Genomic DNA, 26,584 nt, shown 5'->3' with positions numbered 1-26,584 from the left:
TGATACAGGAGAATTAGAACAATATACTTTGCAAGAAAGATCGTATAGACATTCAGTTGTAGTTTAATGAGAACTTGTGTCATTTATTTGAAAATTTGTTCAATTAATAGGTAGGAATTTAAATTTGTAATAATTAGCAAAATATTAAATAATCATATATTTGAAGAAATTTGTATGAAGGTGTTACATATTAATCAAAATTTAATATTGCACAAATCATATAGCAAAACTTAATTTCTCATTTTTAATATATTGTTATATATATAGTGATTTTAAATATCACTATATTAAAATTTTAATATCTATTATAATCATTTTTAATTATAATTTATAAATAATTTATATAAATATAGAATATAATATACATCAGCATTTTTAGTTTTTACATAGAAACATATTGTTAACAATTGCAGTATCACATTTATTCGTTTAAGTATTTATCATGATTTATAAAAATCACTTATTTTCTATTATTGATCAACTATAAATATTTAAACCTGTTGAATTTGGTGCAAGGGCTATTCATGCATTCATTTTTCAAATCAAGTTTTAAATTTTTTGAATTTCTGTTTTCCGCGCCATTTTTTATATTGGTACCGTGCTCATCAGTTGCCATGTTCATGCTTATTTTATCCAATCTTATCTGTCACTTTGTTGTTTTTGTACAATCTGTGGTTAAGACAAAATAAATACTGAAAATTAAAGTTATAGGTAATGTTTTTGCTAATAGTTATTTTATAGATAAACTTTAATCATTTTTATTAATTAGGTATTTTGACTAGAATTGAATTAGTTGAATATTATCATCATGTCTAGAGCTGCTATATCTGACATATTTAACGAATTTCAAGAACATATTACACATGAGCAAGAATTACGAGAAGTATATATATTATCTATATTAGTAGTTTAGTATAATTAGCAGCGTACTCGAGGAATTAAAAAATTTAATAATATTTTCAATTATTTATTTAAACATGTGAGACTTGCTATATCTCATCATTCGGTATATCAAACCAGGATACAATGGAACATCAAAGTAAAACATTACTTTAACAGAAAATTTTAATTAACATAAACAACAAAACATAATTATATTTAAAAAAAATAGCCCAAATATTTTGAATTGAAATTGAACTGAAGTTAAAATAATATAAGATTTTTTAATTCAATGAATTTGTTGCTAATTATGTCAAATATGTTTCAACTTTGATAAAATTATATATATATATATATATATATATATATAATTATGCAAATAAAAGCACACTACACGTCATATTTTTACTCTAACTTTATTCTATACAATTATAAAAAAATAATTATAAAGTTGCAGTACCATTAGTACTATTCAGTGCAGTGGCGAGCTTTGTGGGAAAAAATGTTACCATTCATAATTAAACATATTTTCAAATATGCTAAAAACTTGAAGCTGTATGAAATACAGTCAAGAACTGTATTTCTTGAAGTTTAAGTTTTCTGCTTCTGAGTGATATATGGTTAAAAAAAAACTAAACTAAATGGGGCTATTTACAACTTAATATTAATATGCTGCATAATTCTTGAAATATTTGCATCAATAAAAGAAATATCAAAGAATGTGATGATTTTGAAGTAAATAAATAATTTCATTTTAAATATTTTATTTTATTGTTGAATTAAAGTGTTTAATTAACAAACTTTTATCTATTCAGGAAATTCGGACTATTGTGAAAGATATTGAAACAATTGCTCGAGAAGCTATTACTACATTGCAAGTAATTCACTATGATGTAGCAATGATTGGGAATGCTTGTTTGAAGACACGAACTCTCTTAGCGGATGTCAATGAAAAATATTCTAAATTAGTTAGTGTTGTACCCCATGGTCAATATTATAGGTACAATGACCACTGGCGGTTTGTTACTCAACGCTTGACATTTGTTTGTTCTTTATTAGTTTATTTAGAAGCTGGAATCCTCATAAGTAGAGAAACAGTTGCCCAAATATTAGGTATAAGTGCTGAGGCACAATATGATAAATTTCATTTAGATATTGAAGACTTTTTAATGGGCTTACTTCAAATGTCTTCAGAATTATCTCGTTTTGCCATTAATGCCGTAACAAATGGTGACTTTTCAAGACCACTTTTAATAGCTCGTTTTGTGGCAGATCTCAATGCTGGTTTTAGATTACTAAATTTGAAGAATGATGCTTTGCGTAAAAAATATGATGCATTAAAATATGATGTAAAAAAAATAGAAGAAATTGTTTATGATCTGAGTATTAGAGGGCTTATAACAAAAGACTCAAACCAAGTTGAAACATGAGTGACATAAAATGTTTTGGTCTTTTTGATATTTTTTGTCATAAAATTATTTTATAATTATTATATATTATAAATGTATTTTTTTAATTTGATAATAAACACTAGATGTCATTCAATTATTTTGATTACTTTTAATATAGTAATTTCAAATTAATATCATATTTAAACATTACTGTTCAAATTTTTATGAAAGAAAAAAATTAACTTCATATTTATGAAGTCAACAGATCAATGACTACTTATTAATTACATAACAATTTTCAGGGTCATTATATCTATATGTATATTTGTCACCTTAAATAAATACAATTTAAAAAAATAATTATATAATTATATAATATATATAAAATATATAATTATAATATTATAATTGGTGCACTATAATTGATTATACTATTTTCAGTGTGGGAATTGCAATTTAAAATTTCCAAATTAATTGAGCTTTTGCTATTATATATCTTATTTTAATACACATTTGATATACTATACTCATTTTTAGCACAAACATTACTTTATGAATTTAAAGATGTTTTGAGTTATCTTCAATGTAATTTTTTTTATCTTAGTTTAGCTATAAGAACGGGTATTTTCTCACGTCCCTCCCCTATCGTGTGCTAAATATAGATTATTCTAAATTACTCAGATGAGAACAATTCCTTGTTCTATCAGGCTTTTAATAGATGTTTGCAATATAAATAAAGTTTATCTACATATGAATTTACAACCAATGTATTTTATAGTTACAATTAAAGATTCAAATAAACGCCGATTCGATTTTATCAAAAAAGAGGCGCTTGCACGCTCTGCAGGTTTGCAGTTTACAAACTTTTGTAAAAACAACTTTTTGTAAAAAAAAAACACTTGAAGAAGAGATTTATGCACTTTATGCAAAAAAATCAAATAATGTAAATGTGTATATATGCTTGTATCAAAATGTTACTTTTATTTATTCAATCGTGAGTTTGTTGTTATTGTTGCGAATTTAAATAATTTTTCTATCATATAGATTTTTGCATGTAAGTAATCCATGTCAAGAGGGATGTTAGAAATATTTTGTATATTTTATTTAATTAGTTTTTTATTTTAGTTTTATTTAATTATTATATTTTTATAATTTGTGTGATTATTTATAAATGTTGTTTTCTTAATTAACTTCATGTAATTGATACAGAGTTCGTTCCATCCGAACCAATCTGACAGTCCGGAACTGTCCGCGCATGCGCAGAACACTTTTTTCTGTTCCATCCAAAATTTCGGATTCCAAACTGTTGCGGACTGTCAGTAATGCGTTCCATCAAGCAGTCCGATGAGTTTGAAACTATCATTTTGTGTTTGTACTCGGCACAAACAAAAACTCCGCAATTTAATACGATTAAAATAGAATGTTATTTAATCTCAAATAGAACATTAAAAATTTAATGAACTTACAGGAGTTCAAACATTGTAGAATATTAGATTAAAGCGACCTAACGATATATAACTAGGAAATATTAAAAAGTAAATTCATTGATATAATTAAGTTATATTTTATTAGAATATGTTTTATATATATATATATATATATATATATATATTAAACTTATATTTATGTATTAAAATAATAATTATTAATACAATCGAGTGAGCTCCGAGTTCGATCGCGTTGCATGTATCAAAACCAAACCATTGCCAACTGCCATGAAAAAATCAGAAAGAGTTTGATCTAGTTTGAAACAGTTTGAAACAGTTTCGGACTGTCAGATTTGCTCGGATGGAACGAACCCACAAACAATTCAGATAATTAAAATAGAAAAAAAAAACTATGCTAAACTAAACTACTGCTAAAATGTTGATACTAAAAACTATGTTACCAGTCTATATAAATATATGCTTATGCTCTATGCTCAATTTTTGATGTAAATATTTTTAAAATATATCAACAGTCTGTGCTGCCTGGATCTTGGCTGAACAAGGGTCTTTATAATAATAATAAATGTGCATGTCATAAATTTAAATAGATATAAAGTTGAAGTGTGTTTATTGTGAAAATATGATTTAGGTAAGTACAAAATAATGTTTTATATTTTAATTTTAAGGCAAAGTGGTTCATGTTTATGTATTTATAAATATTTTGGCAAACTGTTGGGCATAATTCTAAACAAATATTTGTTTCAACACATGATATTCATTCAGGTCCAAAACAATGATTAATAAATGGATTTGTTACTTTGTGAATTAGATTGTTTAAGGTTGAACGTCAAACGTCAAACGTCAAAATTGACAGTTGTTTGACAGCTGTTTATTTCCAAATGTGTTTTCAAATGTGTTAATTATTAAGTATTTTTTATGAGAATAAAACCACAAAAACTTGGTGAAAAAATCCGTGGATAGACATCTTTAAATTAATCAAGTAGAACAGGTCGCATTTAGTTCATTTTTTCTTACTTTTTCAAAACTGCCTAATGCCAGAAATATTTCAAAAGAGGATAATACTTTATTTCATTGTTCAAACAAACGGTGTGTTTTTTATACAAGGAAATACGTTTTTGAATGTTTTCTTTGAAAACAATAATATTTGTGTATTAATTGTCGTGTTAATAATATTTATTAAAAGTGCAGTTGTTGTCAATATTCCAATATTTACATCATAAAAGGGTCAAAATTCTTAAATGCTCTTTGTAAGTAAAGTTTTTTTCTTTTGAATCATATGTACCATTTTCAATTAAATTAATTAATTAATTTAATTGATAAAATAAAAATTATTTGTTTAAAAAAATTGCACAAAATTAAATTACCAACATTTTTTTTCAATATTAATATTGGAATACTTTAAAATATCATTCAAAAGCAGAATAATGATTTTAGCGACCTAACACTAACAGTATAATTATGCTGTTTAAGATTTATGAATCATTAACCATATTGAATTCATGAATTCCACGGATTTTATCAAACAAATTTTATTCATTTTATTCAATTGCATTCAATATGCGAGTTTGGGACATTTTTTTTACATTTTGTCAAATATTTTCGAAATTTTATTCTGGACACTTTTATATGTTCATTTTAGTATAAACTAGATAAAATGCAAGAATTTAGTGTATATTGTTATATTAACTTTTATATTAAAATTTTGAATAATTTGTAGTTGAAGCGCAGATTTGAGTTTGTTAATTGGCTATAGGTGGATTTTGGACGTTTTTTTTACATTTTGTGAAATAACTTTAAAACTATGTTCAGAACATGTTTATTTGTTTATACTAGTATAAACTTAGTACTAACAAATAGTATAAATTGTATTATATACTTTCATATAAAAAATTTGAACAATTTTCAGTTGAAACGCAAACTTAAACGTAACATGTAGATTTGGGACTTTTTTTTACTTTTCTTCAAATAACTTTTAATTTTCTTTTCTGGCACATTAATTTGTTTACATTAGTAAATACTATATCAAATTTACTAGAATTTAGTACAAACTAGTACATATAGTTTGAGAACTAAAATTTCGTATAATTTTTAACTGGAATGCGAATTTGTGTTTGTGTACATTTTATCAAACAACTTGAAAATTTTGTTCTAGGCATTTTAATTTATTTACATAAGTAAAAAATGGATAAAATTTAGATTCATAAATCATAAATAATATTAAAAGCAAAGACTGCTATTCATGCTTTTGTTAAAATTACAGTGATGATATCAAATTGTTCGATTATAATAAATGATTTATTTGAAGTTGAATCCATGAATACTATCCATGGATTGTTTTAAGAGCTTTTTTTAAACTTTGAAAATGATATCAAGTTATTCGATTAACACAAATGATGTACCTACAAATTATTCAAATGTTTTTATTTTTTCACCGAGTTTTTGTGGTTTTACTTTCAAATAAAATATTCAAAGCTTACTTATTGTTACTAGTCTGGTATTCAGTAACAAATAAACTTATTTTAAATGTATATCCTTAGAATGAATATTTATTCTTATTACAGGTACTTATGCACTTATAGGAACAGGAACCATAAAATCTGGGTCTCCCCTATACTAAAAGAAATTTATCATCAAGAACTTTTTGGACAAAATTTTTGGATGATTTTTTATTACGCCAAGGACGAAATTATCCTGTTTGATGAGCTTTCAGGGCGTGTATCACTGAAAAACAACAAAAACTTTGGTTGCAACATGGGAATTTTAGCAAAAAAATAGATTTGTTTTCGCTATTTTGGAAATGTTTTGACTGATTCCAAAAGATTTTCGAACGCTGATTTCAAAAATGCTATCTATTTTTGGATAAAGCCACATACACCCCCCGAAAAATCGAAATCTTTGGTTGCAAAATCGATTTTTTTTTTAAAAAAATAGTTTTTTTCGCGATTTTTTTATTGGTTTTGATTGATTTTGGGACGCTGATTTCGAAAATATTATCCGTTTTTGGATAAACCCACATACACCCCCCGAAAAATTGAAATCTTTGGTTGCAAAATCGATTTTTTTTTTAAAAAATAGTTTTTTTTCGCGATTTTCAAAATGTTTTGATTGGTTTTCATTGATTTTGAGACGCTGATTTCGAAAATATTATCCGTTCTTGGATAAATCTACATACCGCTGCGAAAAATCGAAATCATTGGTAGCAAAACCAAAATTTTACTAATGAAATTAAATTTTTTTTTCGCGATTTTCAAAATGTTTTGACCGATTCTGATAGTTTTCGAGGCGCTGATTCCGAATATAAAATCAGTTTTTGGAAAAAAAAATTCTTCTGCCCTTGGTACCAAATTGAAGTTTGAAAAATTGCCAACTTTGAAGCTGATTTTAACTATGACGACGATTATAAATTTGTATTTTTTTTGGTTTGGTATAAAGATTGTACTTTAGTCTACACAAAGCATTAATTAAAATTATTAATTTTATTCATTAAGTGCCTTAAAATTGCATTTGAAAGTGATAATTTTGGCCAATTTTGGCTGCTCCTGATAGACTGTCTTTTTATCGAAAAAATAATATGATTTTTAAATTACACCGAAGTAGGTTTGGTTTACTGCTAACCAGGCGTAAATATGATTTTTTTAAAAAATTATCTTTCTCCTACTTTTTCTTATCTTTTATATATATATACATATATATATATATATACACGCGTATATATATATATATATATATATATGCGTGTATATATATATATATATATATATATATATATATCATGTCGATTTTTGTAATACTGACACTCAATAAATTTAATTCTATCTATATGTCTTATTTATTTACACAGTTTGAAAAATTATTGGTTCCAAATATTTTTTTCAGTCAAATGGGGTTCGAACTGGCGAACTCGGAATTGATATTCTGGCCTAAACCGTATCTTTACGACCTCGGCCATTCGCACATTTGGCATACTACATTTTTAGGAAACTTATATCTTTCAGTTTGAAAATAACACTTTATATTTTTAAAAAAAGACTACGGTTTTGTGTAACCAATTGGCCGAGATCGTTAAGTGACCACTACGATTGCTCAGCGTGTCTCGGTTCGATTCCAGAAGAGGCACAAAAAATCGAATGTATAGTTTTTCATAATCATCAAATATTAGTTCAAAATATTAAATTCAGGTGTCGCATTTCGACCTTGACACTTAGAATATTTCTGAAAAACAAAAAACTCAAGGTTCGCACTTGACTGTAAGAGAGATACATAAAGAGAAAAAAAAAAAAAAAGTAGAGGAAGAACTGGGGAAAGAGAGGGGTAGAGGCAGATGATGAATAAGAGAGATGTGTATGATACATATTCTTTATTAAAATTCAATATTAATACAATATAGGAATAAAAATAACTTTTATCATCAATAACTTAAATAGCCGAGCGGTTTAAGTGACCGCATACTCGGTGAAATCGCTCTGGAGGCAGGCACAAGGTGAGACGGATCGAGTCCAGCTGAAGGCGACGACGCCCAACTCGGAAGCAGAAAAAATGGAGCAGTGCTGGTGGCTGGCTGTTGGCGAGCGCAAAGGGTCCTGAAACGAACACACCAAGTGATGGTCAACGTGAGGTCCATGATGCGAGAGGTTACACGCAGAGAGGACACGTTGCGGAAGATGCATGCCGAACCCAAGAATCTACCCAAAAACCACAAACAACACCACAACAACTTAGAAAAGAAACACCAAAAAAGGAAAAAAAATGTGAAAAAAAGCGGAAAAAGGGAAAAAAAAGGGGAAAGAGGAGGAGGAGGAGGAAGGGGAGGGGTGGAGAGCCTTAAAAAAAACCCCTTAAGTCCCAGATCAATTTTTCTCTTTTCTGTTCAGCGTTGAAACTTTTTTATGTTTTTTAGTGTTCCCTCACACCAATTCCCAAAACCAACACTCGAATGAAATGAAGTCCACGTTGAAGTTTTCACAACGAGAAAAAATTACTGGGACTTGCCCCAATAAAATTTTCTCGTTGTGAAATATTCAATGTGAGCCTCATTCATTCGAATGTTGGCTTTGGGATAATACAGCATGCATAAATAACTCGTCTGTCTTAATTGAAAAGGTTTCAGAAAATTTGGACTTAGAAAAAAAAAATTATTCGAAAGAATTATAATCAGAAAATTTGGACTTAGAAAAAAAAATTATTCGAAAAAATTATAATCAGAAAATTTGGACTTAAAAAAAAAAAATTATTCGAAAAAATTATAATCAGAAAATTTGGACTTAGAAAAAAAAAATAATTCGAAAAAATTATAATCAGAAAACTTGGACTTAGAAAAAAAAAATTATTCGAGAGAATTATTTAATTAATCGATGAAATGAAATCATATTAATCGAATTAAAATCGTTTATACAACTTGATAAAACATGTGAAACCTTTACAATTAATCGAGACAAAAAAACAAATATAGCTGACTTGAATAATATACAAATTATTGGAAAAAGCCAAAAAAGAAATTTATTAAAACTTGTAAAATGAATTTGAAAGTTCAAAACTGATATAAAGCTGATTGTTATCATTTAGAAATTGAGTTAAATAATTTTTACAACTTGAATCAAATAATAAACTTGTAAACAAAATTAAATTTTGTCTAATCATTCAAGTCAACTCCTTGAAACTTTGATTGTATGTCTTGATCAAAATTGTTTTTAGCAATAAAAGAATAAAAATCTATCATTCTAGCTATGCAGCGATATAATTGAATAAATTTAAAATAAAACTACAGTAAAAGACTTTTAAAGCTGCATCTAATTAATAATTTGGTAAGTCAATTCAATTAGATATTTGAAAGAATTTGATCAAAACCACACAATCGTGTTATCCATAAATAAGAATATTCATGCAGTCAATATCGCTTGGGGAAAACACATGATTCTTGATAATGGAAATGTCAAATACAAATACAAATATTTTTTCTGTATAATAACGAACAAGAGGTGTAATAAAAAAGAGATTTTTGTAACAAAGTAAATTTGTAACTTGTAATTTGTAACAAAATACCATCAATTTAGGAGTTACTTAAGGTAAGGTGTTAGGGCCCCTTCAACAAATAAGTAATCAAAGCATACAAAAAGCTGTATTGGTTAACTAATCATTTAGCAACAAAAATTCAATGTATAAGAATTCTGAATTCCACACAAAATAGTGTTATTTATAGAATAAAAGAATTTCTGAACGGATTCCTGATTTCTGAGAAGTACAAACTTTTTTCTTTTCTTTTTTATATTGATTTAAAATATTCATAAAAGGCACTTGTATAAATAAATAAAAAAAAACTAAATCAACATGCTTTCCCCATAGCAAATTAAATAAGAACAATATCTTTTACACATATGTCTGCCAAATTATTTTAAAATATTTTATTAGCATAATAGTTGTTGATGAATTAACATAAAAAAAAAATTGTATTTTATGTATTAAAAATTAATAAAGTACACCCTATTGAAAAAATTATATTGACTCAATTATTATAATATAAACAATATTTTCAGCAGATATATGTATACAACTATATTAATAATGCACGAGCCAGAAAATATTCCACTAAAATATATACAGGCTGCCTTATAAATGATATCGGATAACAAAGGGACAAGTTCTCAAAAAATCTTCCAATCAATTTTGATTTATTGATTTCATTTAATATGAAAAACAAGCATTAAATACATATTTAATAAGAAGTATTATTATTACAAGCATAAAAGTAGCATATAATACAAAGTCGGTCAATAATTGTAAACTCTGTTCAGAAAATAAATTATAAGTAATATCTTTTTATTTATTTCTATTCAAATCATAGTTTTATTGGAGATGACAAACAATAATGTTTCGAAATAAAGATTTTCAAAATTATTTGACTGCTTTAATTTCAAAACTCAGATAAACTTAATGCATTTATATATATATATATATATATATATATACATAAGTTAAATATTATTGAATATTTAAAACTTTATAGGCACAACAGATATGGTACGATAAATGCCTGTATATAATTCCAGAAATATGTCCTTTGACTCGCTTTGTATAAAACATGCTTTGCACTTACATTGTTCGATATTCTCCATAGCAGCTCCCAGAATACAAATCCAATACACTAACCACCTCTAGAGCATCTGCCAGAAATCTCAAGTACTCGACACAAAATCACTACTTTAGAACCACTGCATAACTTTAGTCTTTTACAAGTCAATTTGACCTGTTGCAATTGTCCGAGTAAAGTCTTTACACAATACACGACACACGACTTACATTAGAGACTTTCGTGAATTTAGAATTCGATATAAAGAGATATGTGTTGAAAGTACTCAAATATAAGCTACAAAAGCACATATATAAATTTTACTATTGATAATTGCATGTATATAATTAAAGGATACATTGGCGCTGTAAATGAATTAATAACCTACAAAAGCACATATATAAATTATACTATTGATAATTGCACGTATATAATTAAAGGATACATTGGCGCTGTAAATGAATTGTTTAATTATAAAATTGATTCAAAATGGAAACCCTGAAAGAGATACTTATCAAAGGCACCTCCACACATATCCATTTTTTCGGCTTTTAATTAACGTTTCACGATAAATTTATTATATCAAAATGATCTACTAAATTAATTACACGTTTTGACGCATAAATTAATTAAAACTAATCAAGGATTCAATTAAAAACTCTTAATTAACGCGACGGCGAGCTAATTCACGAAAATCTACTTGACAATTGATGCATGTGAAGTTAAAAATATTTGTTGTCATGAGTATAATTTAGAGCGCGAAATTCAAACTTTAAATTTAAACTTTGTAAAAATCACTTATATTCGCCCAAAGTGAATGGATTTATTTGGAATGTTATAACATTTAATTCAAACTACTTGCTTTAGTATTTGAATAAATTGAATTGCAATTTGATTCCATTCACATCAAATATTTGTTTTTGTCAAATGAACGGTTAAAAGATTTAAAAAAACTAGTGGTGTATGGCATCATGCCTCAAGGCAAATATGCAACTATCGGTACTTTCCGTACCGTAACGAAATGTTTGAACAATATTAAATGTTTTCATATAGATCATTATAATTATTATAGCATTGTCTAATATTTATTAAAATTGTATAAATTGAATTGCAAAGTCGATATTATTTGTTTAAAGTATATTAGAACTTTAGTCAGAATTTAAATTAAAATCTGAATTATTTGTTATGTTTTTTGAACCATTTAAATCGATTGATCCGTGCGGCCGAAAACGTGGACGAAAATTTGTATCCATACATACATACACACATACACACACACACACACACACATACACACACATCCATTTTTTGTGAGGTATGTCAAAATGTTCAGAAACCTTCAAAACGTCGAGAAATATAAACTTTGTAAAATCCACTTATATTCGCCAAAAGTGAATGGATTTGTTTGAAATGTATATAATGTTTTTATTATTAAATTTTAATTTTGATATAAAATATATTACATACTTTAATATTAGATAATTTTAATTTAATTGAATGTGTATTTCACAAGTGATGATTTGTCATAGTTCATCCTTTATGTTTTTAAGACATTTACATTTACCATAGTGCTTATCAGGAGCAGGTTGTGGTACATGTTCCATATCATCTAAAATAATCACATCACTAGTAACTTTTTTAGACCATTCCTGAAAAAGTTTATTGTTTTAAAGCCGGGTAGTAGTATTCGCCAGTGTTTTATAATAGAGCAAATATTTGCAAATTTCCACATGAACAATACAAGCATTTGTACTTACATTAAGTAGAGATACATGATAGCAAAACACATCAGTGGGCATAAGATTTTCTCTGGCCCACTTATTCCCTTCCAGAGATATATTTTTAGCAATATTGTCATTTTTAATTGCCCATTTTAATTTTTCCACCAAATCTGAGAGATCTCTTCTGACAGGAATGTAATGTTTATTTGGTTCTAGCATATTATAGAAGTGCTCATAATATTGTGAATCTTGTTTCAATACAACGGAATCACCAATTAATAGATAAGGAAACCTATATGCAGCCACACTTCCGTCAATATTTATCTGATATTTGTACTGCAATTAAAAAGGACAATTATAAAGGACATATATTTATTAAATTATAAAGTTGAATAATAATGTGTAAAAGTTAAGAATGAAATGATTTATCTATTTGCTCATTAATATAAATTAATAAATAACGATTTCAAAAATTGAAATAATACTATAAATAAAAATAAAAAGTATATGATCTTACATTGAAAAATTTAAAAAAGGAGATATGAGGACTCTTCCCATATATTTTCTCTTGTTCACGAAAGAAGAAATAATTAGTTATTGAAGCATTAATTAAATCTGGATATTTTTGAGAAATCTCTAATAGTGATAATCTTTCTCTCGAAGAATCCCTTCCTCTCCAAAATGCCTGTGGCACCTTTTCTTCCCAAGATTTTTCAATATTTCCTTGAACTGACAACAGGTCCAACATAACTCGGCCCATATTTTCCAATGTTGATTCAGTAATATCATAAGTGGGCATGACTATATCATAGGTATCATTGCTACCGCACCAAGAAAACATAGGAAGATGGCCATCTGATACTTTAATCAATGGCCAATCTCCTAAATTTGTCCAAAATTCTGTATCAGGTAACAGAATCTTTCTAGCTAATGATAATAAAATTGCATCAATAAACATTTTAAACCCAACATGTTGCCCATAGCACTTTCTATAGATTTCATTATCTTTAATAACATAATTGCATATACTATAACTTCCAGGAGAATTAAATTTCTTCTGCACAATGTTTCTAACATAATTCATATCAACATTTTTAAAAGGTTTTAAGTCTGATTGTATCTGCTTGTATGGTAATTTGCAGCCGTAGTTGGATAAAAATTCTTCAACTGATCCATTTGGGCAATAACATTCTTCATTGTAAACTCTATCTAAATAGAAATACTATTTAATTTTTTGTTTATTTTTTTAATTAGAACTATAAATATTATAAAACCACAGATACTTCTAACACACACTGACCTGGTATAACATAAGGAGATTTTCCAATATGTTGCCTATTAAATTTTACCTCAATTTGTAAGTTATGACATGGATAATATAATTTGTATCTGATGATGAAAGATCCATCTTTTCGATCCAATTTATTAATCCAAATACGGCAGTTTCCATATTCAGATTCACCTGTTATAGAAACTTTGATACTATCAGAAGGTATATTCACTCTGAAATTTAGGTCAAATTAATTTAAGAGCTCTTGGAAAACAAATGTAATAAATGTTTAATATTATACCGTTTCTGATTTTCACCAACTGCCTCTATGAAAAAGTACCTTGCTGGTGTTATGACAATATTCGGTTGAAGACCAGGGCCCCATATTAGAAAATTCGGTCTTTCCTCACATTTTACACATTTACCAAATAAACCTAATATAATAAATTTAATGCAGCAGAGTGTAAGAGTATTCATATCAGCACAAAAACACGCTTAATGTCTATTAAAATTAGTCACACACTGAGGGAAACAAGTAATGAGGCAGGATGTTAGTAATTACATACTTGTTACTTTACATTTATCTGAGACGTGGGTATATATAATCAGAAATTTCCGTTGGGTGTTACATTAATATGAGGTTAACGACATAATATTTGACATAATTTTCACGTTTAATTTATATAGCTTCAATTGAAACTCTTCTATTAAGAATTATTAACCTATACTTCAATTCAATGTTATTCTGGCTGTTCAATATGTCAACTGTCAAAAATTGAAAGCAAAAGATTGTCAAGCTAAAAGTAAACATATAACGCACAAATAAACGCACTTAATTTATGTGCTATGTATTTAATAATTAGTAAATAAAAATTAATCGTGTAATACTTCGTGCAGCTTCAACTCATTTTGTAACAATCTTAACCTCATTGCATGTGGCGGTTAAGAACTATCAAAATTATTCGTTATAAAAGTAATAGATATTTTAAGGTTTATGATGGCAAATGTAATGTACAGCAAAGAAATTTTGGAAGCGATTAGTCACTTAAGGGCTCGAAAAGCACGGCCAGATGCTTCTAGAATTACTATGTACTTGTTAAAAAAATATGGATTGTCAAATGAGGTTGTAAAGGCTGCAATAGCAATTTGCGTGAAGGAATCTCTAGTTTTTAAAGTAGAATACAAAGGCTATATTAGCTATAGAGATGCATCAAAATCCAATCATGGAAGAAAGCACGCTTTTAGGAGTAATTTAATCACATCGTTATTACGTGTATTTGGTAAACTAGCAGAAAATAGTCTAGGTAAAATTATCTTGGCATCAATCCTCATTATTTTATAAATCAAATTGAATAATGGTCACAAATTATTAAATATTATTACTTTTAATAGAACCAATATTAGGAATCACAAATATATAGACAAACTAGTCTTTAAGGCATTGTGAATTATCAAATAATGACTGATTATTTACATTATAGATATATTATATAGATTACCGTTGTAGTTTTTACTATTATAAAAATGTGTTTACAGAAATACAAACAAATGGATTACCATTGGAAGAATTCAAAAAGGCTTTACTGTGTCCAAATGTTTTGAAAACTGATGAAAGCTGTGACGATATATTAGACATTGCTATAACCAATGGCATTTTTACTATTTTGCCAAATAAAAACATAATTGCCACTAAATATTTAAATAAATTTTCAAAACAGAGAAACGGCATAGTAGATAATACTAATACTGATAATGTGAGTATTTTTCTTGCAAGTCTAATTTCATTATTGTAACTTTATGAAATTTTTGTTTTATAGACACAAACTGAAATTACTTCTTCTGAGGATCCAATGCATGAGGATGATGACGAATGTACTTTCAATGCTGAACATTCTATTGACTCATGTATGATTTAAATAATTATTATTTAAAATAAATGCTAATTGATTAAATTCTAGGTCCTACTGAGTGCACAGTGTGCAGAGAAACTATCATTACACATAATAAAAACATTATATCTTGCAAAAGTTGTTCAAACATATGTGAGTGTACATATATATATATATATATATATATATATATATATATATATATATATATATATATATATACTGGAATTTTATGTTTCTACAGGTCACCTTAAATGTGCTTGTAATACAAGTTTTTATAAATACAATCAAATGTGGAAATGTGCAGATTGTACGGTGTGTGCAGTATGCAAAATAATCGAGTCTACAGTATGTACATAAATAATCTGCAATTGTTTTGTTTGTTTATAATGGACAAGCATTTCTAATTTTAGAATTCATTAGTAATATGTGTTAAATGTAACTCTGCCTATCATAAACAATGTCATTCACCGAAACTGCAAGATAGTATCACTGGTATGTCATTTTGGTTTTGCAATTTCTGTGAAGACAAAAATGATGTGAATAATATATTAGCAAAATCAGTATTTTTCTGTTCTCCTGGTAATATACCAAAAGTAAGGTATGAACCTTGGGAACACAAAGCAATATGGAGTAACTTCAAACCAAGGTTCGCAAATTTCAAAATATATTGTGCACCAACATTGTTCATTTTGCTTATTAGCATTTTATTAGCATCAAAACTGTATTTTATAGAATATATGGATCAATCAGTGATGAAGAAATAGATGAAGTAATTCCTGATATCACAGATTGGACTTGTGATCGACTATACAATTATTTAAAGAACCAACATCCACAGGGTGCATATGCTTTAAAAGAACGGGTAAGAAACCACTAAGTTACTTGAAAATTACATAAAGCATTAACAAGCAAATCAAATATCAATTTTATGTTGTAGACAATTAATGGAAGGCATTTACTAAAAATGTCTAGAGTAGAGGTAATACAAGGGTTGGGTCTGAAACTGGGACCAGCATTAAAACTCTACAAGGAAGTTGTTATTTTGCAAAGACGTAGAAATGATTCAAAATTGTATTATTTATAATACCTTTAGAATGTCCAATTATCGCATCAATGCATTCACAAAATTACATTTATGTTTTTGAAAAATTATATTTCCTTATATCATATTAAACTTTGTCAAAAATTAATACTTTTATATATTTCATATTTCATAACATTAAAGCGTTTAATAAAATTTGAAAAATCAAATGACTTGGTTCACCTTCGTTCAAAACAGTAACTTGATTCACTTTAAACATCTGCAATATTATGAAATTACAATGAGTATTATCAAAAAATTTAATACTATGAAAAATTACAGTTACCTCTCTGCAACTTGCCAATGGTTTCTATATGAGTCCTGCTATGCAGATGTAAGCGTAACTGCAAGATTGAATTTAACGGCACATCGCAAATTCCACATTCTAAATTAGGTGTCATTATGGCACTATTAAAAAGATAATTTAATAATCAATATTAATAATAATAATAAGATAGAGAATAAGTAGAAAAAAAATACAATTATGCCAAAAGCAGGCTTAATGTAACTTTCAATGAAGTTATTATATATATATATATATATATATATATATATATATATATATATAATACAACTTACTATACAAAAATAGGGTTAGTAGCGATTTTGAATAAGAGCAAAAAGAACTTTCAATCGTTTTTATGAATAAATTGTAGAGTTTTTACCACTATGAAGTGCCGAAATGAATAACTCATGAAACTTTTGAGAAGGCAGGCAGGAAGGCTCAGCAGTTTTGAAGATCCAGATTTTTTTTTCACATCAAATGATCAGATATTTTATAAAGATTTTAATAAAAATTACAAATATTGTTACCAATTCTGTGGATTCCGTATCAAAATTTATAATGTTTATAGTTCACTTATATAGTTCAAATAAATTTCTTCAACAATTTTGACACCATGAAACAACCGACTTGATTTCAAATTGACATGGTTTCAAAATTTTCAGTTTACCACTTTTTAGCGCTTTATGCTCTTCTTTGACAGAATGTTAGTATGATACATTTTCATCAATAAACTTACTTATTTGCTTTCTCAGCTAATTCTAAATGGTGCTGTAATAAATCATCAGTATTATGCAATGGTTTAGTATTCAATTTAAGAATACTATGGAAAGTGTAATATTGCATATACGGATTTGAAAGCACCTGTAATGCGAGCAGGTTACTCTTGTATTCAGGGCTATATAACCAACTTGTTTCTTCATACTGGCTATTTGAATTATCAACAACAAACCGATTCTTTGACCACAAACTGCAAAATTAAATTATAATAATAACATTGTTCAATGAAACATGCAAACTCAAAACAAATTGTTTACATACTCCGTCCCGTTATAAATATATTGTACTAATTATGATGAAAAATGAATAAAAGAATTATATGATTCATGTGACTTAGCAATAAATTTACCTCTTGAGTAAGTTTGTTGCAGAAATAGCCCCCATTTTCAAGTAGTTTGTTATATTATGTGGATTGTCTAAGACATTTGGAGAAAAACATAACATACGTCCAATGTAACAACGAATTTTGTTCATCTAAAATGATTTTCAACATTTCATTCATATCACAAATCAATGTTCTATCAATTTCAAACATATTTGAAATCATCTTTTACTTACATTTTTTATATCATCGTTATCAATAATAACATTAATATCTAGTTCCATATCATGGTCTTTAAAATATGGTACACCTTGTTCATCACTTCTGTAAAAAATGAATATTTTCATGATACTTGAGTATTAAAATAAACACAGTAATAATAAATTTAAACCTGCATGAAAATGTGAATTTCTGTTTGAAAGTAAATAAACTTTAGGTGTTTTGGATTATTTTCTTACCCTAAACCGCACAATAGTTTTGTATATTTGGTCATCGATTTATTTGCAAATAATTTCAATGATGGACAAAACAGCATAGTCATCAATACAGGTAATCCAACAATGTTTGGCATGATTGTTGTATTTCTCAATGTAACAGAATTATTTTTATGTGATTCTGATATTTCTGCTGCTACTATCAGCAATTCATTTCCATATTGTGGAGCAGTTGATAGCAAAACAGAATTCACAGAATTTGGATCCATAGTCACTCGTTTTTCTAGTGTTGCCCGCATGAGCGGGTAAATCTGGAAGAAGAATGCAATAGTAAAATATACAACAGTATTATTAATATATAGATATGTAGAGAGGTATGGGTCTAACATATTCAAAGACATAACTAATTTTAAAACATAAATTATCTTTTTCTAATTTAATTAAAATATACACAGAAGAAGATTTCAGACCAATAAATACCTGTGCTTCTAAGGGACTATGAGGCCCATTCAATTTGATAGTGTACTTGCAATCAATTTGATTTGGAGGCTCTACTTCATCTTGATTATTAACATGAGCCTCTTGCTCTTGATCGTAAAAGGAGATTTGGTCTACAGTTAAATTTACTGCAGACTGTCTAATTTCATGATTTTGCTGTAATGGATAAAAATTAAATAAAAATCTGATATATTTGTCTAAAACAAAAATTAACAGAAAATATAAATACTTTTGATTGGAAGCTCTCTTCACAATACTGTCCATACTTTTGTTCAATAAGCCATAGATTGAGATTTGTGGAGTTCAAATACACGAAACAGCTTACAACACCTTCAACAACTGAATATACCTAATATGAAATGTTAAGAGTATATCAATAATAGCCTAAATTTTCTGAGCAACATATTCTGAGTAGGAATAGAGCAATAAATAAAAATTTCAATTGTCAAAATCTCTGACAATGATCAGAAGGAAAAAACATTAAGATCACCTCTCCTTTGAGTTCCTTGTCCACAGTCATATCTGAAAAGCACTCATTGGCTTCTTTCAACCAACCATTGCCACTGTCGCAAACTTCTGATGGCTGAACTTCTGCAAGCACAACTTCAAAGGCTAGCATAGGGAATTCCATCATTTGATTTGTTAAATCTCCAAAATCTCTTAATTCTTGCATTTCGGCTAGTACTGTATTACCATAATCCACATAAAAAATCTGAAACAATTATCAATCTATTTGAAAATAAGTATAAGAGATTAAATCAATAAATATTGATAAAAGTTGATAAATTGAAAACAAACAGTAATGAAAAGTAGACAAAACAACAAAAAATAAGTTAATAATTAGCAATATAATGTAAAACTCCCTACTTTATAAAGATATTCGCCTTGATAATATCCACACTCCACAACTCGGACTCTATAATAAGCACCTTCAAAAAAGGAGGCACAAACTTGTCCAACATATGGTTTGAGTGAGTTGTCAAATTTTCTTAACTTTTCACCTTCGTTTTCATTTAATATATTTTTAATTGTGTCCAAGGTATTCTTTGCAGTCGTAGGATGCACCCAAAAATGGCCACAGTTTAGAAACTAAAAAATTGTAAATATTAGTACAAAATCAAACAAACAGTTTATAAACATTAGATCATACATGGCACATTTTAAATGAAATATTTGTAGTAACAACTGAAGGTAAGCTGCTCTTTAAAGGTCCAGAATTAGAACTAGTTTCCCAACTAAACGTAAATTGCTTTTTAATACCCTTCTGTTTGGCTAAATCCATAGACTTATCATATCTAAAATAAATATTATTTAATGATATAAACAAAAATTATAATTCAAGTTATTAATTAATCTCACTTCAGAACTTTTAGAACAGGATTCATCTGTAGATGCCGCATTTTGATAGCCTTATAGACAGATATTGAAATTTTGCCAGGAATTGAAGATAATAAATTTAATTCTTTATTGAAATGTTGACTATCTTCAGAGGAAGGAAATACTGCATAAATTTTCCTAAGAATGAAATAACAGATATAAATAATAAATATATTGATAAATATGAAATCATTTTCATATCAGATATTTAATATACGCAATTATTGAATAATGAGATAATTAAAAAATAAATAAATTTATTAAATAAACTTACGAGGAATGATCAAACTCTACTTTAACATCTTCACTGCATTGGGATAGTGCTTTTTTTATTTGTTTAGCATATAGTTCTCCTGGTTGCCTCGAGTCCATCCCAGAAAAATAGACTGTATTGTATGGATTTCTACCGCCAAGTACTTTTAAGGCATGAGTTTCATCAATATGTGATGATCGCAAAAAATAATTAGGATAAAAAGCACCTAAATCAATACAATAGATAGTATTAAAATGTAAATGTATAATCAAGGTTGATGAAATCATTTATTTTCTAATACCTGCAATGACAGTTTTATACAGTAGTTTTTTCTCCCCTTCTGTCCATTTAAAGCCATGAGCCCCTGACAATGAACAAATATGCATCTTTTGCAAACGTTTCTTGATTTCCATTTCAAGTGCAGCAATTTCATTCATTGTTTTGATTTGCAAACAAAATCTTTTAGCCCAAAGAACTTCTGCATTCTCTGATCTACTAAAATAATTTTGCTGTCTGCTGTGTTTCCAAACTTTATAAGCATTCAAGTAGGCAATGGGGTCACTCATACAGCCATCAGCCCAAGTCAATTTCGAATCATAAGATTTCAAACGCTCAGTGAAAGGATTGCTAAAAATGCTCTTCAAGCTTAAAGCCGCTCCCATAATAATACATTCTTCCATACAGCCAAATAAATATCCCAACATAATAAGCTTTGATATGTGAACATCTAATGGTAACGATGCCATTACATGACCCAAAAGAGTCATATCACCATCTACCATTGATACTTCACCATCACATGTTACAAGGAGTCCACCAATCTGCAATACAAATACATTATTAAACAGAATTGGACAAATAAAATATTTAACCGTAAGCATATATTTTACTTCTTTTAATTGTAAAATAGTCTTCATAATATTGGCACGATCTGGAGGATCCATTGCTAATGCAAGAATACTTTCAGGTGTTCCCATGTTTAATTGTTTGCTGAGAAGAACTAACCTTGCTAAAGGTGCCCGAATCATTTCAGGTTTACTTTCATTCCTAAATAATTTCTGCAAATAAAATAAGATAAAGCCAAAATATTTTTAAGTACATATGTAGCAAAAACAATAAAATTGTTTCAATACCTCATAGTTATGTCTTGTTACCATTCTATAAACCCTTCCATCAGCTACTCTACCTACTCTTCCTGCTCTCTGGTTGCAATTAGCTTTCGATGCCCAAATTAATTTAAGCATTCCAAAATTAGAACCTTCTGCTGTTTCTAACTCCTTAGACAAGCAAAAATCTATCACTAAAATAAAAAAGCTAAATGGTATCACATTTCATATTTGCTATTCTTAATTAAAAATATTTTGCATACCATATTTTACATCTGTCACTGTAATAGAACTTTCAGCAATATTTGTAGATAAAATAATCTTACGAAACCCTTTTGGAGCAGACCTGAATACACTTTGCTGTTCTTCACAAGTGATTGACGAATGCAGTGGTAGAATATGCCACTGGCGTTTACTGAAATTAATTAATTAAACATCAAAACTTGAAAATGTTAACATCAGCTTTGTTAAATTAATCAGATACTACCAGGTTTTCACTTGTTTCTGAAGCTCTGTAAAAAATAATTCAATTTCATAAATTCCTGGAAGGAATACTAAAACAGATCCTATAGGTGCTTCCAATTGGTCATTTGAGGTAGAAGTTTCCGATTTCATTTTATTTGCAAAATCCAAAAAATCAACTTCTTCAAATGCTTGTATTAATTTTGTAGTTGTACTCAAAAGTTGAGGATCAATATAAGGTTCCGTGAAATGTTCATTGATCTAAAACATGTCATTAAATGATAAAATAATAATTACAAGGTAAAGAAATATTTGCAAAATAATTCAAAAAACTCACATTAGGAGTATTTTTCAAGTCATCTAAGTAAAATATTTTAACAGTAAATGCACTTGCATTTGGCACATCAATGACAATTGCGGGTTCAAGTTTTTTTTTTCCAGGTGTGGCAAAGTATTGAGAAAATTTAGTAGTGTCGAATGTGGCTGACATTAAAATAATTTTCACATAAGGTGAATTGGTTCGTAAAAGTTTTCTTATAACTAAAAGCGTAAAATCCATATCTTGATCTCTTTCATGTACTTCATCAATTATGACATGAGTGAATTTTATGATAGATTGATCTTTTATAAGTCTTTGTAAAAGTACACCAGTTGTTACATACTGCAATCTTGTATCTTCATTTACTTTTGCATCTAGACCGACCTTAAAAAAACATACAATTATTATACTACTATAAAATGTAAAACAAAATAGAATATATTAGGACAATTATTTCTCATTTCCATCATGGGGATGGGGATGAGAATAAAGAAATACTACATACATACTCACTTGATATCCAACTAATTCTCCCAATGGCCAATCTCGTTCTTTACTTACTCTTTTTGCAATGCTTATTGCAGCAATTTTTCTGGGTTGTGTAACAATAATATTACAATACGACTTATGTTCATAATGATAGTCAAGAATAAATTGCGGAACTTGAGTAGTTTTTCCACATCCCGTAGCACCACGAATTATAGTGACTTGTGAAGCATTTATAGTCTGCAGGATTTGATTCTTGCACAAATTAATACTGAGATTATTTGGAGGGGGTTTAGAAAAGTTGAATTTTTCATAAACCTCCGTCACCTTTTCAGGTATAGCAACTTCTGTTAACCCACAAGAAGAAATTTCATCTAGTCTGTTTAGCGTATTTACAGAACCATTTTCTCTAATTGTGTTGTAATTCTATACAAAATCAGAAACAAAACTATAATTAAAATATTGATACAAATACTTATTGAACAAAATTATGCGCAACTGAAAAGTATTGCAACAGATACACAGCAAGTTAACAAATAATGGTAATGGTACCTTTAAATAATGTTCTTCTTCTATTTTCTGATAATCCTTTGCATACTCATAGCCCCCTCTTGGAACAGTTGAGTCAGGGTATACATTTTTCTTAGGTGGCATTGGTCTAGACCTACTCGCCCCCATGGGAACATGAATTCTTTGAATAGGTTTGTCTAACTTGAAGAAGTCTTCTATGTCCATTTTGTCTAAATGACAAAAGGGTCTTGTTTTATAATAAATATATAATGATTTCACGTTTGTCAAGTTAATAATATTATATGCAAACTAAGTAGAAAATTGAGTATCAGGTTACAGTTTTACTCAATATGTGGAATTATGAAGCATGAAAATATGAAATAAATAACGAATGAAAGATAAAATTAATGTAACAAATGTATATATATACCTTAATTGCTGTAGCCTTGCAGTCCTTAAAATTTATATTAGATTTATAAGTCAAGCTCTATATTTTTAAGTGGAGAGAATCAAGAGAGAACAAATGAACTGTAGTTGCCAAATGCTATTGGCAAAATTAAACAAAAGTTACTTAACTGTCATTCTTAAAGTTACAAATTATTAATTCTATATAATTAGTCCAATATGAAAAACAATCGTCCAACTGTTTCTTGTCTACACTTTAACACAATAAAATAATTTCTTGCTTTCTCGGTTTATATCCAAACGTGGTGTTGATATATGAAAGTGACAATTCAATTTTGGCAACCCTGTGCAACTGTCAAATTTAAGGCGCTTTTTTCAAAATTCGAATTTTAAATTTTAACTAGCGGCGCACAGCATCGGGCCTTAAGGCAAATTGTTGAAACTTCTCGTACCGTAATTTGAGGAATTTTTAACGATTTCAAATTATTAAAGGTAATGCATCTTTCGTATTTGATAGACTAAATATAAAAGCTTATAATAATCATATTAAAAATTATATAAACTGACTTGTAGCAGTATGTTTCTAATAGCTCTTTTCACACTTAATTAATCAAAAACAAATATATATATATATATATATATATAAATGTAAACAATATTATATTATGATAGTATAATGATATTTCTAGACAGGTGTAAGGTGTAAACAATTCGAAACTTTTTGTAAAAATCATGATTTTTCATTGCAATGTATATAGTCAAATAAAGCAAATTTCTAAATATATTTTTTTATATATACTGAATTATAAAGTTAACATTATTTAAAGTATGTAAGACGATTTTATAACCTTAGCTAGAATTAAAATTAAAATTCGAAAGACTTTTGATATTAAAAAAATAGTTTTTTTTTTAATTTTGGAAAAGATATTGCATTTCTAAACTAATCGTTTCTTAAAAATGAAAATGTTTTTTAAATCATTAAAATCAGATGCTTTGTTATTTCAAAATATGCAATTTTTTGCACTTCTATCTCTGTCTCTGAATGGGCCAGTCGTTGCCAAAACCTGATGACCACCTCGTCTAAACATTACAAATTGAATGCTTTATGAATCATTTAAATTCGAAGTTCTGTTCTCTCTAAGCCTTAATTTCAATTTTCTGCATTCTTTGCTTTATATCTCCGAAACGGCTGGACCGACTCTTGCCAAAAGCTAATCAGCACGTCTCCTTATCAATAGGAATCGAATATTTCAAATCGATTGATTTGTGCTCCTGAAAATGTGGATGAAGAATTGTATCCATACATACACATACACACACATAAATCTTTTCTAAGGTACGTTCAGAAACCTTTATTACCAGTTATGTCGTTTATAAGGCTTATATTATTATTATATATATATATCTATGCATTTCACCAGCATCCAACAGGATTGAAATAATTTCGAATGTCCCTCATATGAGCACATGTAACGAAATTAATATTCGCATGTATGTCATAATGAAGCGACCTTAATTTTTTCCGCTCTTGATATGGGACAGTTGTCCAGTCGTCGAGCTGCAGTGCTAAGAAAAGGTCAATTTATTTCAAAATTAGTTTTAACCAAGAAGTGTCTGTGAAAAATTTTGATTTTATTTGTTATATTTAAATATCTCAAATCTAGCCAAAGTTTCACAAATTAAAAAAAATAAAAAAATAAAATACCATAAAGCTGGGATACATCCTTTAATAATTGAATTTTCAAAGTGGCAGTCTGTGATTTGATTAATACTATTATATTAATATAACATTAGATTTATTCGAGACTTCAAAAAGTAAAATATAAAACAAATTATATATTAGCAGTATCCAAAACATGTGCTTCACTCGTTGCTCGTTTTCGAAACAACTTGATGTGTATAATTAGTGTAAGTCAATGATACTCTATTAACAACCTTAAGTGAGAGAATTAATTAATTAATTAATCAATAGTTCATCGACATATTCAGCAACTACAAGTAAAAGAATCTTGAAAAGCAAATAGCACACAAGATGCAAAATCTTTAAATTTATGTGATGCTAACGCACACAGGCTTAGGTTGATAATCTAGAATAATATATGTATAATATATTGTTTTTCCTTATTTATATGAAAATTCAATGAGTTAAAAAATTAAGATAAATTCATATTATTTGCAGCGCATTTATTTATTGTATGTCTTGTAAGTTTTAAACTAAAAGTTGTATGTATATGAAATATTCAGCAAATTCCAAATTTAAAAGTATAAGTATTATTAACTGAATTCAATTTAACAGACCGTAATTTTTTTGTTCACCCACCAACAATATGATCATTTCTAATGCAAGTTGACATGGACATATCCTGCCAGCGTATAAAAAGGAAATATAAATTTATCATAGAATTAGCTCATATGAACTTGATCGTTTAAGAAGATTTGTTGCACAGAATTCAAAGTGCATTCTATATATTTCGATCACATCGAAATCAAAATAAGTAAAAATGTGAAAAAACTCTGATCTAATATATGTGTTCAAAGCATAATAAATATAAAAATAATGAAGTTTTTATTATTTTATATAATGTCAAGTTTTTAAAATAACTT

The 26,584-nt window shown here is 27.8% G+C and overlaps 4 protein-coding genes across 4 annotated transcripts; 2 read left to right on the top strand and 2 right to left on the bottom strand.

Moving 5' to 3' along the window:
* Positions 1-653: 653 nt before the first annotated feature.
* On the top strand, positions 654-2,309 carry LOC113373445 (translin). The gene is made up of 3 exons (XM_026613739.1): positions 654-711; positions 770-883; positions 1,695-2,309. The coding sequence occupies exons 2-3, from the start codon at positions 809-811 to the stop codon at positions 2,307-2,309; spliced, it is 690 nt and encodes a 229-aa protein (XP_026469524.1). The 5' UTR covers positions 654-711; positions 770-808.
* Positions 2,310-12,293: 9,984 nt separating this feature from the next.
* On the bottom strand, positions 12,294-14,280 carry LOC113372318 (KDEL motif-containing protein 1-like). Its single transcript, XM_026612640.1, has 5 exons — positions 14,074-14,280; positions 13,803-14,005; positions 13,020-13,711; positions 12,539-12,838; positions 12,294-12,430 (listed from the first exon to the last, which is right to left on the bottom strand). The coding sequence occupies exons 1-5, from the start codon at positions 14,247-14,249 to the stop codon at positions 12,305-12,307; spliced, it is 1,497 nt and encodes a 498-aa protein (XP_026468425.1). The 5' UTR covers positions 14,250-14,280; the 3' UTR covers positions 12,294-12,304.
* Positions 14,281-14,742: 462 nt separating this feature from the next.
* On the top strand, positions 14,743-16,767 carry LOC113372319. The gene is made up of 8 exons (XM_026612641.1): positions 14,743-15,076; positions 15,309-15,526; positions 15,590-15,677; positions 15,731-15,814; positions 15,906-16,009; positions 16,075-16,310; positions 16,397-16,526; positions 16,602-16,767. Exons 1-8 carry the CDS (start codon positions 14,767-14,769, stop codon positions 16,746-16,748), a joined length of 1,317 nt encoding a protein of 438 aa, XP_026468426.1. The 5' UTR covers positions 14,743-14,766; the 3' UTR covers positions 16,749-16,767.
* Positions 16,768-16,819: 52 nt separating this feature from the next.
* On the bottom strand, positions 16,820-24,251 carry LOC113372317 (probable ATP-dependent RNA helicase spindle-E). Its single transcript, XM_026612639.1, has 22 exons — positions 24,006-24,251; positions 23,618-23,805; positions 23,093-23,491; positions 22,598-22,963; positions 22,286-22,521; positions 22,062-22,213; positions 21,826-21,992; positions 21,583-21,750; positions 20,994-21,513; positions 20,714-20,918; positions 20,422-20,577; positions 20,213-20,357; positions 19,930-20,151; positions 19,553-19,774; positions 19,292-19,411; positions 19,045-19,218; positions 18,589-18,875; positions 18,367-18,454; positions 18,158-18,282; positions 17,768-17,998; positions 17,032-17,153; positions 16,820-16,965 (listed from the first exon to the last, which is right to left on the bottom strand). Exons 2-22 carry the CDS (start codon positions 23,798-23,800, stop codon positions 16,958-16,960), a joined length of 4,296 nt encoding a protein of 1,431 aa, XP_026468424.1. The 5' UTR covers positions 23,801-23,805; positions 24,006-24,251; the 3' UTR covers positions 16,820-16,957.
* Positions 24,252-26,584: the final 2,333 nt, after the last annotated feature.

The sequence above is a fragment of the Ctenocephalides felis genome, unplaced genomic scaffold, assembly GCF_003426905.1.
Source record: "Ctenocephalides felis isolate EL2017-DRISC unplaced genomic scaffold, ASM342690v1 CF-g0.4_SCAFFOLD_01604, whole genome shotgun sequence".
NCBI lineage: Eukaryota > Metazoa > Arthropoda > Insecta > Siphonaptera > Pulicidae > Ctenocephalides > Ctenocephalides felis.
The sequence above is the reverse complement of the archived record's forward strand: the minus strand, read 5'-3'. Positions and strand labels throughout refer to the sequence as shown.